This window comes from Giraffa tippelskirchi, chromosome 3, assembly GCF_054371585.1.
Source record: "Giraffa tippelskirchi isolate mGirTip1 chromosome 3, T2T-mGirTip1v1.2.pri, whole genome shotgun sequence".
Classification (NCBI taxonomy): Eukaryota; Metazoa; Chordata; class Mammalia; order Artiodactyla; family Giraffidae; genus Giraffa; species Giraffa tippelskirchi.
This window is the reverse complement of record NC_137277.1, coordinates 30,212,808-30,232,603: the sequence shown is the minus strand read 5'-3', so window position 1 is coordinate 30,232,603 and position 19,796 is coordinate 30,212,808. Positions and strand designations below refer to the sequence as shown.

At 40.3% G+C, this 19,796-nt stretch overlaps 1 protein-coding gene across 11 annotated transcripts; it reads left to right on the top strand.

Moving 5' to 3' along the window:
- Positions 1-1,505: 1,505 nt before the first annotated feature.
- On the top strand, positions 1,506-18,043 carry ZNF624 (zinc finger protein 624). 11 transcript variants are annotated; one of them, XM_081583866.1, is made up of 8 exons: positions 1,648-1,705; positions 4,838-4,925; positions 5,405-5,492; positions 7,155-7,220; positions 12,140-12,252; positions 12,610-12,736; positions 13,444-13,539; positions 15,399-18,043. In XM_081583866.1, exons 6-8 carry the CDS (start codon positions 12,667-12,669, stop codon positions 17,621-17,623), a joined length of 2,391 nt encoding a protein of 796 aa, XP_081439992.1. In that variant the 5' UTR covers positions 1,648-1,705; positions 4,838-4,925; positions 5,405-5,492; positions 7,155-7,220; positions 12,140-12,252; positions 12,610-12,666; the 3' UTR covers positions 17,624-18,043. The 11 variants fall into 11 exon arrangements, with proteins under 11 accessions (XP_081439989.1, XP_081439986.1, XP_081439987.1 ...); XM_081583867.1 differs by having other exon boundaries at positions 1,648-1,794; XM_081583863.1 differs by lacking the exons at positions 5,405-5,492; positions 12,140-12,252 and having other exon boundaries at positions 1,506-1,705; positions 15,399-17,239; positions 17,408-18,043.
- The last annotated feature ends 1,753 nt before the right edge of the window (positions 18,044-19,796 follow it).

The window sequence follows — 19,796 nt, the reverse complement described above, 5'->3', positions numbered from 1 at the left end:
GCTTAATAACCTCTATCCTAGAGAAGGTCAAAGAGCGGAGGAAGATTATTCCTACCAAGTGGTGCTCAGGCCAAGTATATCCCTCACTTAGGAGTGATGGGGAGACCAGGGAGGGAAGGACTTCATATGAAAAGTACAATTAAAACTAAGCCAAATACATTGTTGGGCCAGACACAGAATAATCCATACATACTAAATGCACGTTTATAACACACAGGATACTAATCTGGGGGGTTAAAAACTAGATGATCCTTAGCTTTGGCAGGACAGAATGGGAAGTGTTTATGGAGGTCGAGGAGAGGAGCCTCTGAGTTGCTAGTTTTATTCTATTTTCTTACACTGTTGTAGTTACAAAGGTGTGTTCACTTGGTAATAAATCACTAAGGAGTAGAGTTATGATTTCTGTCCTTTTTGGTGTATGTTATACTTCAGATAATGCACTTGCATACATCTTGTAATTAAGGCAAATATTGCAAATTATAATAAGACTTTGCAATCTTATTTCCATTTCATGAAAAATAGTCACCAGAAGGACTCCAAGATTAAGTACCCTGGGCCCAGGGTTCAAGCCCTAGTCGGGGAGCTAAGATGCCAGAAACTGTGTTGGGGGCAAAAAGGGACGGGGGCGGGGTGGTGGTGGGGATGGTATTAGAGTTAACAGTCTCACCATTGAGGGAAGCTGCTCTAGAAACCTTGAGGATTCTGCGTGACCCAATGTGGAAATGTGGCCTTTGGGTATCAAAACCGTGGAACTGAGGCAAAGGAAAGAAAACGTGCTTTAAATAATAATGCCAACATTTATTATTAGGCTGAGCCAAAGAAAAATCCCCAGAAAAGTCCAGGGCCAGATGGCTTCATGGGTGAATTCTATCAAACATTTAGAGAAGAGCTAAATCTTACACTTCTGAAACTCTTTCAAAAATTTTCAGAGGAAGTAACACTTCCAGAGTCATTCTATGGGTCCACCAACACCCTGATACCAAAACCAGGCAAAGACAACACAAAAAAAAAAAAATTCAAAGATCCAGAAATTAAAATGAAGGCATTATGATTTTTCGGCCAAGAAACTGAATGAGGCAGATACAGGTAGACAAGCAATCCCCAAGTCCCCTACCCCTAACCCCCAACCCCTGCGCGCGTCTGGGGCTTTAATTAGTTGCATGAGGCTTCCCTTGTGGCTCAGATGGTAGAGTCTGCCTGCCATGCAGGAAACCTAGGTTCCATCCCTGAGTTGGGAAGATCCCCTGGTGGAGGACACGGCAACCCACTCCAGTATTCTTGCCTAGAGAATCCCATGGACAGAGGAGCCTGGTAGGCTACTGTCCATGGGGTCGCCACGAGTCTGACATGACAGCGACTCACACACTCTGTTCTCTCAATGGCTTTATTTCTTTAGTCAAATGGAAGTGCTCAGAGGCAAGGGCTGTGTCATTCTTTGTATCACTAGTTTTAGTGCTCGACACACAGTCGTGATCTCTCAATCTGACCAAACTTCTTAGGTCCACAAACTGTCTACGATGCCAACTCCCGCACCAAAGCAGAGAGGAGATGCAGGTCAAGGCGGCGGCGCAGAGGATTCTGGGCGCCGTGGTCCCCGCCGGCTGCACAGGCGCACTGCCGTCCGCGGCCGCTCCCGCCGCCGGCGCCATTGCTGGAAGCGCTCACGCCCTTCTCTGAGAGCGCCTTGTCCTCAGGCGGCCGCCAGGTACTAGTTGCCCTGGCGCCTGGCCGGGTACCCCTCACCCCTCCCTCGGCGCTCGGCTCCCGGCGGCGTCGGGGGCGGGGCAGCTTCCGGTAGGGCCTCGGGCCTGGAGCTGACCCGCCCACCTCAGAGGCGGCCGGGGTCGGGCTACCTCTGCAGGCGGCGGCATGGAGGCTCTGGGAGAGGGAGCCGGGCTGGGCGGGGGCGCGGCTGGACCCTCCCCTCTTCCCGGGGCCGCGCCTGGTCTGAGGAAGACTGGGCCGAGAAGGGCGTTGAGGGGAGCAGGCGGGTTGGAGGAAGGAGAATGTCTCCGTCCTGGGCTTGGCAGCGTGGAGGGACTGGGGTTAGATAGCGGGAAACTGACAGGTGTCCCCCTCCTGCCTTTGGGAAGCGGAGGCAGCTTTTCCTGCCGGCGCATCTTCCAGATACGCAGCACGGGTTTTTTGTCTGTTTGTTTTTGTTGCTGGGGCAACTTCAGTTCAGTTAAGTCACTCAGTCGTGTCCTACTCTTTGCGACCCCATGGACTGCAGCACGCCAGGCCTCCCGGTCCATCACCAACCCCCGGAGCTTACTCAAACTTGGAGGACCTTAGTTCCCCGACCAGAGCTTGACCTGGGCCAGGGCAGTGAAAGCCCGGAGTTCTAACCACTGGATCCCAGGGAATTCCCAGAACGCAGTATTATTAACTGTAGTCATGGTGCTGGGCGTTGCAGCCCTGGTTGCTTATTTTATGTATTTATTTTTTCTTGGCCGTTCCATGCAGCTTGTAGGATGTTAGTTCCCCAACCAGGGTTGGAACCCATACCCCTGCATTGGAAGTGCCGTGTCTTAATCACTGGATCGCCAGGGAAGTCCCTTAGACTTACTTATTTTGTACCTGGAAGTTTGTACCTTTTGACCACCTTCACCAACTTCGCAGCTACCACCCCTACCACCCCCCAAACCATCAATCTGTTCTCTGTATCTGGCAGTCTAGGGTGTTTTGTTTTGTTTTAGATTCCACATTTAAGTGAGATCCTATGGTACCTAATTCACTTAATCTTTTTGTGTGGTGTAAGTTAGTCCAGTTTCATGCTTTTGCAGGTCACTGTCCAGTTTTCCCAGCACTATTTTTTGAAAAGACTGTTCTTTCCCTGTTGTATAGTCTTGGCTCCTTTGTTGTAAATTAATTGCCCATTTATGTGTGGGTTTATTTCTGTATTCTATTCTTTTCCATTAATCTGCATCTTTCCCAATACCATACTGTTTTCATTACTATAGCTTAGTAACATAGTTTGAAATCAGGAAGCATGATACCTCCAGCTTTGTTGTTATTTCTCAAACTTGCTTTGGCAATTTGGGGTCTTTTGCGGCTCTGTACAAATTTTAGTATTACTTGTCCCAATTCTGTGAAAAATGCCTTGGGAATTTTGATGGATTTTGAATCGAATCTATAGATTAAGTAGTATGGACATTTTTAACAATAATTCTTCTAGTCTTTGAGCATGGACCATCTTTCCACTTAATGTCTTCAAGTTTTCAATGTATGCAGGTCTGTCACTTTCTTGGTTAAATTTATTCCTAAGTATTTCTTTTTTAAGCAATTGTAAATGAGATTGATTCTTAAATTTCTCTGTGGCAGTTCATTATTACTGTATAGATGCACAACAGACTTTTTTAAAAGTTGGTTTATTATTTATTTTTGGCTCTGCTGGATCTTCGTTGCTGTGCGAGCTTTTCTCTAGTGTGACTAGCAGGAGCTACTCTGGTTGTGGGGCGCAGGCATCTGATTGTGGTGGCTTCTCGTGGCAGAGCATAGACTCTAGGGCTCTCAGGCTTCAGTAGTTGTGGCTCCCAGGCTCTAGAACACAGGCTCAGTAGTTGTGGCTCATGGGCTTAGTTTCTCCATTACATGTGGCATCTTCCTGGATCAGGAATCAAACCCGTGTCTTGTGCATTGGCAGGTGGATTCTTTACCACTGAGCCACCAGGGAAGTCTCGGATGTGGATTCTTAATGGAAGTATATTATACAAGTAAAGGAGGGACAGATTCAGCATAATTCAGCATAGATCCCTTTGGGCCTCCAAAGCTCTGCTGAGTGGTGAGAATGTCAAACTGCCCGGGGAGCTTTTATTCAAAAGTAGAATTTCACAAGATAACGGAAAGCTCAGTTCTCTCTGTGCTACTGCCCTTTAATATGCCTTGCAGCATCATTCCGCAACTATGCACTTGTTAAGAGAATGTTTTCAAACCTCAAGCTCTTGTTTTCAAACCTCAAGCTCTTGTTTTCAAACCAAACTCAACATCAGCAAGGCCATATCTTTAACCAAAGACAAAAAGCAGAATCAGTGCCTCGGGTATCTGAACAAGATCTCTGCCACTTTGCTTCTCCACAGTGTAAAGCCTTTATTAGGCATATAACATTTTCAGTATAAGAGGACTACTGCTCAGTGCTTTGTGCACTGGATTCCACTTTGTCTTATATCGTTATTACTATCCTTCTCCTTATTGTTTGGTTTTGCCTGACACAGAAAGGATAGATAAAAGATCTATTTGAATGTGAGACTGAGAGAAGCATGTCAAGGTTTCTAATATCTTTGAAGTTTGGAGTTGTGGTGTTCTCCTTACGTGAAGCTGAGGTCTGTGAAACTGTTAGCAAATTGACTCATCACAGGAAAGACAGGGAAAAAAAGATTATTAGATTATCTCATTGTTAGGTGAGGAGGTGATTGTGGCAAGGAAATATTGAATGGTTTTCTTTCACAACACACAGCAAGTTGATGTAATGGAAAAAGTGTGGGCATTATAATTAGATTGATTTGGAATCCTATATGGCAGTGTGTAAAATGGTTTAATTTTTCTAAACCTCTATTTTCTCATATGTGAAATGGGAATGTAGTTTCCATTGGGTGATGTGAAGGTCATTGAGAAAGTAGTTTAAAAGCTGCTTGTACCATGTTTGATCTGCTAGCTGTGACTGCATCTAGTAGTATTCAGAGCTACACTAATAAGAATAGTATTCCCTCACTGATCTTGGGGGTTAACTTGTAATTTTTAGAGAGGTCATACTTACTTGTAATGTCAAGATTTCACCTTAGTACATCTGAGATTTCCAAGGCAAGGTTGGTTTTCATGGCTTATTTCTCTTTCTTAGATTTGTCTTTGCAGGACTCCCTTTTTCCAGAGAGGGGAACCCAGAGGAAGAGATTATGGCTGCTGTAATTTTTTCAGTTGGACCTCTGGTAAGTTGGGGAAACCTCCTCTGATCTGACCTATTGTCCTGGTTTGAGAGCACACCTACTTTTCCCAAAGTGGTGTGACTTCTCCACCTCACCCATACCCCTTTTGGTAACTGAATCAAATTGTTTGATCCATGAAAATTGGATTCATCATAGTAAAGCTTGTAATCCATAGAAAGATTCACTATGCATATTGAAACAAATATCAAGACACCAGATCTCGCAAACAATATATGTGCTATCTTGAGATATGATAGGCAGTCTGGGAAATTTACTTACAATGTTAACTTTGTATTGTTTCCAGGAAATTTCAGTTACTTATGTGATAGTAGAATGGAGTATTTTCCAATTGGAAAATTTTGTTTAGGAAACTTTGAAAAAAGAATATATGTACACATATGCATACATACACACACCTTGATTCATAGGGACTATTCCCCTTGTGCCCACTCTTAGTGTTCTCCTCTTTTCTACCCATTAAGAAGTGATCAAGCTTAATAGATGACATGGAGAGAAAGAAGATGTTTAAGACACAGTGCTTGGCTGTAGGGAGCTTACAGTCTCACTGAGGTAAGGCTTACAAAAGAAACAGTTACATAATTTATTTAGGTGAATGATAGTTGTTGAGCAGTATGATAAAGTTGATGAGTGCTACATAAGAAAAGAAATGGGATGTTAGTATGGGCTAAATCGGTCATGGAAAGCTCAAGAAGATGGTTAGATTTAAGCTGTGACCCAATTACAAGTGGGATTTAAATTGTCATAAATTAATTGTGAGGGTACTTCAGATGAGAAGGCAAGGCTCTGAGGCAGAGAACAGTGAGTGAGGTAGTGATTCAAGATAGACATTTGAGAAAGATACAACTGAAATTTAGATATTTAAGCTGAATCTTTTCATGTTTCTCTGAAGACATTTAAGTGTATATATGCATGTGTGTGTGTTTGGGTGTGTTTGAGAAATGTGATTAAAGCTGTGTTTGAGAAGTGACTTTTTTAAATAGGAGAGTCAGAAGAAAAGTATTCCCAACAAATACAATTTGTTATAGTAATGATTCATAATAACCTGTAGTGGTGATCTTTTATTCTTGATAGCAAGGATATATAACATGTAAATAGTCCTTAAGACAAATCCTTGAAAAGGTAAAATGAAAATCAAAGTGTTTCACTTTATTAGTAGATCTAAAGTATTTGTCTAGTATAGGCCTGATCAAACCCATCTCTAATTATCAGAAGTTGAGCTCACATCATCACTGATTTTCTAGAAGCTGAATATTTGTATTTTTAACATAAGAACTTGAAAGGGAAGAACTAAGATGACATTTTTCTCAATGAAATTTAAACATTGTTCTGTTACCCTTAATTTTTAAAAATGGCACAAGATCCAGAATCAGTAAGTACTACTAGAAGGTATAGTAAAATTTCATTTAATTTATAAAATCAGGTCCTTATAGGCATACAGTGTCTTAAGGTTTGGAAGAAAACAGTGTTGTGGGAGGTCCCCGAAATATTTCCTGAGTGAGTACAGAGACATGCCATCCAACCCCCAGGCATGGTAATGATTTTCCAACTGTAGAAAACAGATGGTGTTAGTAGCATTTGAATATTATTCTTGAGTAAGATAGATAATTTCTGAGAAACAGACTTCATCCTCATAGGAAAAAGAATTATGTGGCATCTGCTAAGTCGCGTCACTCGTGTCCGACTCTGTGCGACCCCATAGACGGCAGACCACCAGGCTCCCCCGTCCCTGGGATTCTCCAGGCAAGAGTACTGGAGTGGGTTGCCATTTCCTTCTCCAGGGCATAAAAGTGAAAAGTGAAAGTGGAGTCGTTCAGTCGTGTCCGACTCAGTGACCCCATGGACTGCAGCCCGCCAGGCTCCTCCGTCCATGGGATTTTCCAGGCAAGAGTACTGGAGTGGGGTGCCATTGCCTTCTCCAGTGTGGCATCTAAGACCCCTTATATGTTTATTTTTGTTTTGATAGGTTATTTGTTAAAGCCTTTAAAATCTACATAGTTATATCTTTCTCAGTCTTGTGTGTGTCATTGTCTCAAACAAAATAAAAGAAAGTTATGATTGGATGTTGCTATGAACCTTAATTTCATCCCTAAATAAAACAGTAAAAGAGGTGTATATACACCACATCTGCGGTGGACTGGTGGTGCTTGTTGAGGCTGTGCTGTAGGTAACAGGTAGCCAGTCATGGAGTGATCTTATCCTGTGTCCCCTCAGAGTCCTCAAGTTTTCCAGCCAGAGGAAGATCTTCACCTTCAGGCAGAAGAGCCAGAATTGGTAAAGGTAATACTTGGCATTGTATCTTAAGGGGAATGAAGTGACAGCTCCTCTTTCACTGCCCTAATTCTTAATATTCCAATACATTGCAGGTGCACCATGCACACCATCTTGCTTGATCGGTGTGGTAACCCCAGGGCTAGTAGCATCAATTTGACAGATTTCGTTTCTCTTAGTGGTGGCAGCCCTAATTTGACAGGTGGTCATGTTATTCAGCTCAGTCGCTCAGTCGTGTCCAACTCTTTGCGACCCCATGAATCGCAGCACGCCAGGCCTCCCTGTCCATCACCAACTCCCTGAGTCCACCCAAACCCATGTCCATCGAGTTGGTGATGCCATCCAGCCATCTCATCCTCTGTCATCCCCTTCTCCTCCTGCCTTCAATCCTTCCCAGCATTAGGGTCTTTTCCAATGGGTCAACTCTGCGTGAGGTGGCCAAAGTATTGGAGTTTCAGCTTCAACATCAGTCCTTCCAATGAACACCCAGGACTGATCTCCTTTAGGATGGACTGGTTGGATCTCCTTGCAGTCCAAGGGACTCTCAAGAGTCTTCTCCAACACCACAGTTCAAAAGCATCAATTCTTCGGCGCTCAGCTTTCTTCACTGTCCAACTCTCACATCCATACATGACCACTGGAAAAACCATAGCCTTGACTAGACGGACCTTTGTTGGCAAAGTAATGTCTCTGCTTTTAAATATGCTGTCTAGGTTGGCCATAACCTTCCTTCCAAGGAGTAAGCGTCTTTTAATTTCATGGTTGCAATCACCATCAGTAGTGATTTTGGAGCCCAAAAAAATAAAGTCTGACACTGTTTCTACTGTTTCCCCATCTATTTCCCATGAAGGGATAGGACCAGATGCCATGATCTTAGTTTTCTGAACGTTGAGCTTTAAGCCAACTTTTTCACTCTCCTCTTTCACTTTCATCAAGAGGCTCTTTAGTTCTTCTTCACTTTCTGCCATAAGGGTGCTGTCATCTGCATATCTGAGGTTATTGATATTTCTCACGGCAATCTTGATTCCAGCTTGTGTTTCTTCCAGCCCAGCGTTTCTCATGATATACTCTGCATATAAATTAAATAAGCAGGGTGACAATATACAGCCCTGAGGAACTCCTTTTCCTATTTGGAACCAGTCTGTTGTTCCATGTCCAGTTCTAACTGTTGCTTCCTGACCTGCATACAGGTTTCTCAAGAGACAGGTCAGATGGTCTGGTATTCCCATCTCTTTAAGAATTTTCCACAGTTTATTGTGATCCACACAGTCAAAAGCTTTGGCATAGTCAATAAAGCAGAAATAGATGTTTTTCTGGAACTCTCTTGCTTTTTCGATGATCCAGAGGATGTTGGCAATTTGATCTCTGGTTCCTCTGCCTTTTCTAAAACCAGCTTGAACATCTGGAGGTTCACAGTTCACGTATTGCTGAAGCCTGGCTTGGAGAATTTTGAGCATTACTTTACTAGCATGTGAGATGAGTGCAATTGTGCGGTAGTTTGAGCATTCTTTGGCATTGCCTTTCTTTGGGATTGGAATGAAAACTGACCTTTTCCAGTCCTGTGGCCACTGCTGAGTTTTCCATATTTGCTGGCATATCGAGTGCAGCACTTTCACAGCATCATCTTTCAGGATTTGAGATAGCTCAACTGGAATTCCATCACCTCCACTAGCTTTGTTCATAGTGATGCTTTCTAAGGCCCACTTGACTTCACATTCCAGGATGTCTGGCTCTAGGTGAGTGATCACACCATCGTGATTATGTGGCTCGTGAAGATCTTTTTTGTACAGTTCTGTGTCTTCTTGCCACCTCTTCTTACTATCTTCTGCTTCTGTTAGGTCCATACCATTTCTGTCCTTTATCGAGCCCATCTTTGCATGAAATGTTCCCTTGGTGGCTCTAATTTTCTTGAAGAGATCTCTAGTCTTTCCCATTCTGTTGTTTTCCTCTATTTCTTTGCATTGATCGCTGAGGAAGGCTTTCTTATCTCTCCTTGCTATTCTTTGGAACTCTGCATTCAGATGGGAATATCTTTCCTTTTATCCTTTGCTTTTCGCGTCTCTTCTTTTCCCAGCTATTTGTAATGCCTCCTCAGACAGCCATTTTGCTTTTTTGCATTTCTTTTCCATGGGGATTTTCTTGATCCCTATCTCCTGTACAATGTCACGAACCTCTGTCCATAGTTCATCAGGCACTCTGTCTATCAGGTCTAGTCCCTTAAATCTATTTGTCACTTCCACTGTATACTCATAAGGGATTTGATTTAGGTCATACCTGAATGGTCCAGTGGTTTTCCCTACTTTCCTAATTTAAGTCTGAATTTGGCAGTAAGGAGTTCATGATCTGAGCCACAGTCCACTCCCAGTCTTGTTTTTGCTGACTGTATAGAGCTTCTCCATCTTTGTCTGCAAAGAATGTAATCAATCTGATTTTGGTGTTGACCATCTGGTGATGTCCATGTGTAGAGTCTTCTCTTGTGTTGTTGGAAGTGGGTGTTTGCTATGACCAGTGTGTTCTCTTGGCAAAACTCTATTACCCTTTGCCCTGCTTCATTCTGTACTCCAAGTCCAAATTTGCCTGTTATGCTAGGTGTTTCCTGACTTCCTACTTTTGCATTCCAGTCCCCTATAATGAAAAGGACATTTTTTGGGGGTGTTAGTTCTAAAAGGTCTTGTAGTTCTAAAAGGTCTTCATAGAACTGTTCAAGTTCAGCTTCTTCAGCGTTACTGCTTGGGGCATAGACTTGGATTACCATGATATTGAATGGTTTGCCTTGGAAACAAACAGAGATCATTCTGTCGTTTTTGAGATTGTATCCAAGTACTGCATTTTGGACTCTTTTGTTGACCATGATGGCTAATCCATTTCTTCTAAGGGATTCCTGCCCACAGTAGTAGATAAAATGGTCATCTGAGTTAAATTCACCCATTCCAGTCCATCTTAGTTCGCTGATTCCTAGAATGTCGACGTTCACTCTTGCCATCTCCTGTCTGACCACTTCCAATTTGCCTTGATTCATGGACCTAACATTCCAGGTTCCTATGCAGTATTGCTCTTTACAGCATTGGACTTTGCTTCTATCACCAGTCACATCCACAGCTGGGTATTGTTTTTGCTTTGGCTCCATCCCATAATTCTTTCTGGAGTTATTTCTCCACTGATCTCCAGTAGCATATTGGGCACCTACTGACCTGGGGAGTTCATCTTTCAGTGTCCTATCTTTTTGCCTTTTCATACTGTTCATGGGGTTCTCAAGGCAAGAATACTGAAGTGGTTTGCCATGCCCTTCTCCAGTGGACCACATTCTGTTCGACCTCTCCACCATAACCCGTCCGTCTTGGGTGGCCCCACACGGCATGGCTTAGTTTCATTGAGATAGACAAGGCTGTGGTCCGTGCGATCAGATTGGCTAGTTTTCTGTGATTATAGTTTCAGTGTGTCTGCCCTCTGATGCCCTCTCGCAACACCTACCATCTTACTTGGGTTTCTCCTACTTTGGACGTGGGGTATCTCTTCACAGCTGCTCCAGCAAAGTGCAGCCGCTGCTCCTTACCTTAGACAAGAGGTATCTACTCACAGTGGCCCCTCCTGACCTTGAATGTGGAGTAACTCCTCTCGGCCCTCCTGAAGTGTGGCCAAGAGAGCTACCCTACAGCTGGCCGAGACCGGGGGTGACTCCGAGAGGAGCTACCCCGCGCCCGAGGCTGGGGGCGGGGCCGAGAGGAGCCTCCCCACATCCAAGGAGCGGCGGCTGCATGGGCACAGGAGGGCAGGAGGGTCATGTTATAATTCCTAATGAAAAAGTAGCCTGTGTCACATACTTCACTTCTTGCCTACAGAGGCTCAATCATCTGATTCCATCTTATTACTGTGCAAACTGGATGTTCGCATAGGAAAAGAAGGGCAAGGATTGACTCTTCCTCTTTATTTACCAGTCTCCAGGAATCCACCAAAGTTGATCAATGAGCATCCTTTTAGTTTTATAATGAAATAATAATTTTAAATATATTAGATATTTTTGAAATCCATTACAGTTATTGTTCTTATTGATGCTCAAGTCTTCCCATCTTTGGCTAGTGGGACCCTCTTTAAGTTGTCTCCCATGTCTTAGATATCATCCTGGTAGTCTTTGAGAGTTTCCTTGCTTTTAATTATGACAGAAAGTTCCAGGTCCTTGTTTCGTTTAGTGAAATCTATAGAAGTCACAGTCTAAACTGCATAAAAGTACCTTTTTGTTTATCATTTCCAGACCTTTTCAGTGGACAAAGCTAGGAAGTATGATGGGATATTTTCCTTAAACTGCTTTGTGAGTTTATACCAGTATTTCCAATTCAGTTTTGAATCTCTGGAGTTTATACATAATCTCATTGATATTGAATCTGTGTGTTCTTTCTCCCATGTCGGATTTACTAGCTCTGAATGATACCAGTATACTAATCTGCTTTATCCAACATTACGCACACAATGTGGGTAAATGCTGTGGCTCAGATGGTAAAGAATCTGCCTGCAATGCAGAAGACCTGGGTTCGATCCCTGGGTAGGGAAAATTCCCCTAGGGTAGGAAATGGGAGCCCACTCCAGTGTTCTTGCTGGGGAATTCCATGGACAGAGGAGCCTGGCAGGCTACAGTCCTTGGGGTGGCAAAAGAATCAGACATGACTGAGCAACTAACACACACACAACAGTTACAAAATAGCTTAGCATTTCCATCACTGCCACCAGCAGTAGGATTATTTACTGAAAATGTGCCGTTTTTACAGTTCTTTTTCTCCTCAGGATATATCTCACAAGAGATATACAGAAAAATTACTGTGTTTTAAAGATACTCAAAATAGTTCCTCTCTGATGAATGTGTATGCTACCAGTTGATTTCATTTTACTTTTAATTTTTAGGAATTGCTTTTTTAAATTTAGTTTTTCTTTTATAGTAATATAAAGTATTTGCATGGATCAAAAGTCAAATCTACAAGGCAGGAAATATTCAAGGAAATCTAGCTTCTGTTCCAGTTCTCTTCACTCTATTTCCTCCTTCCTCTAATAGGTAACCATTAAAACAATTTTATGGCTCATTCTTTGGTTTCTTTTTTACAAGACGCATATACATATATTTTGTAACCTGACCGAAAAAGCTCCCCAAGGTCCCATGATTTCTTATTTTTCTTTCTCAGACAGCTTATAATAGTCTATAACTACATCTGAATGATAAACTATGTATTTTATTAAGGCATATTTTATAGAGTAGAACTGAAAAAATGTTGATAATATTCATAAGGCAGGATTTTGAGGGAGGAAACATTTGGGTGGAAACTGCTAGTTTTCTTCCCCAGTTTTGTATGTATTAATCTACCTAATAGGTCTAACTGTACAGTCCCCTGAGAGATCTCTGTATTTATTTCAGGAATCAGTGACATTTAAAGATGTGGCTGTAGACTTCACCTTGGAAGAGTGGAGGTTGATGGACCCTACACAGAGGGACCTGCACAAGGACGTGATGCTAGAGAATTACAGGAATCTTGTCTCCTTGGGTAAGGATAAGCTCTGTGCTTATGTACCTGCCACTGGACCAGATTTATTGAAGATAATAGATTCTCTAAAGTACTTAACTGAATTTTGTGTTAGAATTTAAGCATTAAAATCTCACGGTCTTAGGGGCACATTGTTGGGAGTTATACTGTCTCTTGCTCTTAACTCAGTGGTCTGCCCATTGTAGAGTAAGAAATAAATACTTCATTGTAATCTTGGAGACTTGACAGTCCCTCCAATTGAGGACTAAGGTTTTTTCCAATCATTTCCAGAGTAGCAGTTATCTACTAGAAAGAATGAACAAATATGTTTATTTTCTTTCTAAACAGATTATTTCCAAACCTAGGATTACAGTCTAGAGCTTCTTTGAGGTCCCTTTGTAATTCTTTACAACACTGCTGTAGAGTAGGATGTTCTCCTGTGGTGGGAATTTGCTGCATCTGTGCTGTCCAGTATGACAGGCAGTAGACACTGTTGCTACCGAGAACTTGAAATCTGGCTAGTCAAATGAAAAACTGAATTTTAAATTGTATATAATTTCAACTAATTTAAATTCAGAGTTAAATAGCCATAGGTGGCTCTTGGTAGCTGCCTTGGATAATGCACCTCTAGAACTTCTCATAGCCACTCCACACAGGAGATAAAGAACGGTTGACCCTGGTTCTTGCTCATAGGCACAATCAAATCCTATTCGTTTTTCTCTGAGCAGGGCTTGCAATTTCCAAACCAGACATGATATCTCATTTGGAGGATGGAAAAGGACCATGGGTGGTAGTGAGAGAAATTTCAAGAACCCCCTTTTCGGGTGAGTTAATAAGAAACTGGAGGATGAGATTTATTTAAAGTCAGTAGGACATGGATGGAGCAGAATATTTGAAATATCTGGGGGGTATCTTTGTTCAAAGCTGTCTTAGAGGAAAAGATTCTCCCCATCTCGTCCTCTCTCCTTACACTTCCGTCCTGCCTCTTCTCCCTCTCTCCTTCTTTCTCTCCTTTTCCCTCTACCTCATCCCTGCCCTGTACTTGTAGTCTCCATCCCATCCTATTTTATTTTCTTTGGAACATGATTTTCATAATTGTTCTTTCATTTCTTCTTCACTCAAACATGCATAAAATACTTCTTTCAATTCTCTCCTCTCCAGTTAACTTTATATTTTTCTCATTTGTTTAACTATTATGTATCTGATATCCTGATATCTCTTCCTTCATTTTCCTGAAAGTGCTTTCTTAAGGATTATCACTGATTTCTGTTAAGCTAAACCTGTTCTCTGATTATTTAACTTTCTTCACTTACAAGCCTACTGAATCCTCTTCCAGGATCTTAACTTATTGAGAATATGAACAATAAATCAGTTGAGAATCAAAATACAGTATTTACCTATTTAACCAATATTTACCCTTTTACCTAAGATTATTTTTCTTCTACTTAAAGAACACCCTTCAATACTCTATTTTATTCAGATATGTTGGTGTCACATTCTTTCCATTTTTCTTTTTCCCTAAAGAAACATCCTGTCACCTTAATTCATTTAGATATTTAAATCATCTGGGTTTTAGTCTTTGGGTTCTAGAGTCGTCTTTTTTGGTGACCCTGAATTCAGACCTTTGTCTCACCCTTTGAATTCATTGAAAGTTCTACTTAACTTGAGTTTTAAAATCATCAAACCATTTCTTTTTTCATAAAACCATTTTACTAACCACAGATTTTGATTCCATTTTTTTTTAAATTTAGATGTGATTACTTGGAAATAAATTTAAAATTTTCAAGAAGTTTGAAAGTGTTTTAAAAAGTAAAATATTAAGTTTGCATATACAAATAAATTATAAGACCACCACCGCCCAGTATAATTGTTTAAGAAAGTTTTGAAACTGTCAGAAATGTTCTTAAGATCCATAAAAAGGTTGCAAAACTACTCTTGATAAAAGTAATTGTCATTATTTGTAATATTCACAACTATATTAATTTTGACTAGTTCAACCTACTTTCTGAAAAGTCAGTGTCTTCCATAAATGTTCTGTAAAAAGATACAGACAAAATATTTTTTTTAAATAACATATGTATGTATAACTGAATCAGTTTGCTGCACAGCAGTAATTAATACAACATTGTATAATAAATCAACTGTACTTAAATAGATAAATGCAATTTTTTAAATATACTAAATTGAGAGCAAAAAAAAAAAAAAGATACATACGAAGACTTGAAGAAGCTATTCTGACAAGGAAATGTCAGAGAAAGCCCTCATAGAAAAGCTAGTGAAATAATGAGAACAAGTGGAAAGTATTGTTGGGGGTGAATGTCTGGTTTGTGGAGTAAATGGGAATCAAGGAAGTAGTTACAGCTTTTGAAGCAGCTCTCTGAAGAATTTAACTCTAAAAGGAATGAGAAAAGGAAGAAATATTTGAGAAACTTGGATCGTAGAAGGGTTATCGGGAATGAATTTTTTTTAGTAGGAAGAAAACTCCTTGAATTACTACTATGGTTCTTTGCTCAATCAGCCATCCTTAACCCACCCTCCTTCTTCTTAGAGAACAAGGCCAATTTGCAAGTGCTTAAAAACATATATTCATTATCAACTCAAGCTTCCCTTTTGTTATCCTGTTAGTGCAATCTCCTCAACCTAGGAAATGGGAGTCATTTGATTTTTCTTTTTTTCCTCCCAGAGTTGGAGACCAAACCTACAACCAAGAATTCTATACCAACAGAGGATTTTTCTAAAAAACATTTATCACAGGAGGCCATTGTAGAGAAACTCACAGAGAATGGTCTATGGGACCCCGGAATGGGAGGATTATGGAAATGGGGTGACAGGATACTGAGACTGCAGTATAGTCAGCAGAGTCCTGTGGGCCAAAGAACAGTTAAACACAAGAAAATCCCCACTATTCAGAAAGGCTTTGGGTTTGGATCTGTTCTTCTTCCAGAACCAGAAGTTATTGCAGAAGAGCCCCATGGCAAATACCAAACACATGATGGAAATTTTACAGAGGGTTTAGATTTGATCACAGATACCCATCTGAGGAAGGAAATTTGCAAGGATACAGAAGGCAGCAAATTCATAAGCCCTGCCTCAGCACTCACTTTAGGGAAAAAACACAATAATAAAGAAAAACCCTATAAATGTAGTACATGTGAAAAGGCCTTCCGTTATAGGTCATTACTAATTCAACATCAGAGAACTCACACTAAAGAAAAACCTTATGAATGTAATGAATGTGGGAAAATGTTCAGCCAGCCTTCTTATCTTAGTCAACATAAGAAAATTCACACTGGAGAAAAACCCTATAAATGTAGTGAATGTGGAAAGGCCTTCATTGCTTCTTCATCACTTATGGTGCATCAGAGAATTCATACTAAGGAGAAACCTTATCAATGCAATGTGTGTGGAAAATCTTTTAGCCAGTGTGCGCGCCTTAATCAACACCAGAGAATTCAAACTGGAGAGAAGCCCTATAAATGTAATGAATGCGGGAAAGCTTTTAGTGATAAATCAAAACTTGCAAGACATCAGGAAACTCACAATGGACAGAAACCCTACAAATGTAATGATTGTGGGAAAGCCTTTAGGAATAAGTCATATCTTAGTGTACATCAGAAGACCCATACTGAAGAGAAACCATATAAATGCAATGAGTGTGGGAAATCTTTCAAGAATACCACAATCTTTAATGTTCATCAGAGAATTCATACTGGAGAGAAGCCCTTTAGGTGTAATGAATGTGGAAAAGCCTACAGAAGTAATTCCAGTCTTATTATACATATCAGAACTCACACTGGAGAAAAACCCTATGAATGTAATGAATGTGGGAAAGCATTCAATCGTATAGCAAATTTCACAGAACATCAGAGGATTCATACTGGAGAAAAACCCTATAAATGTAATGAATGTGGGAAAGCATTCATTAATTATTCATGCCTTACTGTACACCACAGGATGCATACAGGAGAGAAACCTTATAAATGTAATGAATGTGGAAAGGCCTTTATGCGTTCTTCATCTCTAATTATACATCAGCGAATTCATACTGAGGAGAAACCTTATCTCTGTAATGAATGTGGGGAATCTTTCAGAATAAAATCACACTTAACTGTACATCAGAGGATTCATACTGGAGAGAAACCATATAAATGTACTGACTGTGAGAGGGCATTTACCAAAATGGTAAATCTCAAGGAGCACCAGAAAATTCACACTGGCGTGAAACCCTACACATGCTACAACTGTGGAAAATCCTTCAGAACTAAGTCATACCTTATTGTACATCAAAGGACCCACACTGGAGAAAAACCATATAAATGTAATGAATGTGAGAAAGCTTTCACTAATACATCACAGCTTACTGTGCATCAGAGAAGGCATACTGGAGAGAAACCCTATAAATGTAATGAGTGTGGGAAGGTTTTCACAAGTAACTCAGGCTTTAATACCCATCAAAGGACACACACTGGGGAGAAACCATTTAAATGTAATGACTGTGGCAAAGCGTTTAGCCAGATGGTACATGTTACAGAACATCAAAAAATCCATAGTGGAGAGAAACCCTATAAATGTGATGTCTGTGGAAAAGCCTTCAGGAGGGGTTCATACCTTACAGTTCATTGGAGGACACATACTGGAGAAAAACCCTACACGTGTAAGGAATGTGGGAAAGGTTGCATTACTCTATCACAGCTAACTCTGCACCAGAGAATTCATACCGGGGAGAGGCCCTATAGATGTGAAGAATGTGGAAAAGCCTTCAGAACTAACTCAGACTTTATTGTGCATCTGAGGATGCACACTGGAGAAAAACCCTATAAATGTAGTGAATGTGAAAAAGCCTTTAGGAGTAGCTCCAGCCTTACTGTACATCAAAGAACACATCAGAGAGAAATTCAGTTAATATAGAGAACAGCAAATCATCATTCAGACAGTAACAAGAATCTTATAAACTGTATATTTTATGAATGTGGGAAAACATTCAGGAGCAATTCACCAGAAAATACACACTGAAGAGACGCTATATAAGAATGTAGAAAAGCAGTTGGTCATCTTAAATCTTAGAAGTTATAAAAAAATTCATAATGAAAAGGGCATGTGAAAGCCTTCATCCAAATTTCATATTTTATTCATTTAACAAGTTGTCTTCAATGATTTGTTTATATATATATATATATTCCTATTGGCTTGTCTATATTTCTTAAGAATCTGGAGGTGCTCTTAATGTATTTGAGATATTAATCCTTTCTCATGTGTGTTCCAAATGTTTTTCTTAACCTAGTATTTGTCTTTGTATTTTTTATATAGTAAAAGATTGTAAGTCTTTAATTTTTTATAGTAAAAAGTCTTTTCCTTTTTATATTCCTGATTTACTCAGTTAAAAGGACCAACATAATCCCCAGGTTATATATAATCTCTTAAATTTGTTTCTAAGATTTTTATAATTTTATTTTTTACCTTGAGGTTTTAATCCATCTGGACTAGATGGCTGTTCATAGAAAAACAACTCCAAATGCATTAACCTATGACAATATTATGAACCTAAATAAATAGTACTCAGGGAAGTGCATATTAAAACAACCCATGAGATGTTACTTCCACTTCGTGGAGCTGGCAAAAATTAAGAGATGTTTTGCTAGTGGAGTTTGGCAAACCGTGTACTCTTACAAAATGGTTATGTCAACTTATATTTCCACTTGCAATCCAGCTATATATATTTTAGATTTTTAAGTAAAATTTTAAAAGCATTTTGACCCAGCAGTCTCACTTTGAGAATTTGCTGCACAGAAATAGTAGCATCAGTGCAAAAGTATATGCATAAATAAGGATGTTTGTTAAAATATTATTTGTAGAGACAGATGAAACCCAACTGGAGACAAAGTGAATGCCAACTAATTGGGGAATGGGTGAATTAACTGTTATATAGCCATACGATGGAACAACATGATAGTAATTTTTAAAATGAGTTGTATTTACACTAGTTAACTAAAAGGAGTTTCCACAGTTTTTTGATAAGTAATTGCTTTATTACAGAGATGTATATGTACAAAATTTCATTTTTGTTAAAGTAATGATCACATGCATTTGTGTGTATATGTGTGCATGTGGTTAGATGAGCATGGAAACAGGTAACAAGAATATACACCAAGCTGTTCATATTGGTTACCTCGAAGGGAGGGAGAAAAGGAGAAGCAATGAGATAAGTGTGGGGAAATACTAGGATAACAGAAAAATGTAAATGCAATGTATATGGTATAAAACTATGTATTTGTGTGAACATTTGATAACCATGAATGAAGGGATGGCCTCTAAAAAGTTAATGACATTCATTTCAGATTTTTTTGAGAATCCACTATTTTTTTGTTTGTTTTACCTTTCTGTTCTTTTCCATATTTTTCAGTTTTTCTTTCCAGTGAGCATGTAATATTTATGTAAAAATGAAAAACCTATTTTTCTGTGAAGCTCATTTTTTTTTTTCCTGTGGACACCTCTCATGTCCCAGGAATTACCCTGGATGCTGAGTATACCTTGGCAGGGCAGGAGTGGTCATGGATCTTAAGAGCTTGGGAACTGGTTTGGATGCTGCCTAGATTCCAAAGAAATTATCCAGCATTTCACCACCACCCTTCACTCTCTCAGTTTCATTTGGAGGAGGTAATAGAAATTTCAGATAGATGCAAAATATATCCAAGAATATCTGGAATTTGTGTCTGGGTTATAGACCAGAAGGCTTGCAAGCCTCAGGACAAGTTCCACTTTCAACATGGCACCAAAGGAGATCGCAGTGGTGAAAAGGTCTGTGTACAGCCCCACACAACATTGCATTACTGGAGTATAGAGAGGGAAACAGCCAAGGACTCCCAAGTCCATTATAAAGGCTTGGAAATAAATACTAAGAGAGTCCTGCAGTCAAAATGGGAACCCAGAGGCTGTAATTCTGGTCCCGGAAGGCCCTAACAGACCGTGGACATGACCCCTGAAAAGGACAAGGCATGTAGGGCAACACTTTGATGGAGACTGAAGGAAAGTCAGATACCCTCCCACAATGTTGTGAAGGGGATCTCGGATGAGTGATGGGAAC

Excerpts from the sequence above, each read along its gene's own strand:
- ZNF624 (XM_081583860.1), top strand. The coding sequence starts at position 1,518 with ATGCCAACTCCCGCACCAAAGCAGAGAGGAGATGCAGGTCAAGGCGGC. Across the intron at positions 1,706-4,837 it reads TGTCCTCAGGCGGCCGCCAG|ATTTGTCTTTGCAGGACTCC; the intron begins GTACTAGTTGCC and ends TCTCTTTCTTAG. Across the intron at positions 7,221-12,609 it reads AAGAGCCAGAATTGGTAAAG|GAATCAGTGACATTTAAAGA; the intron begins GTAATACTTGGC and ends TATTTATTTCAG.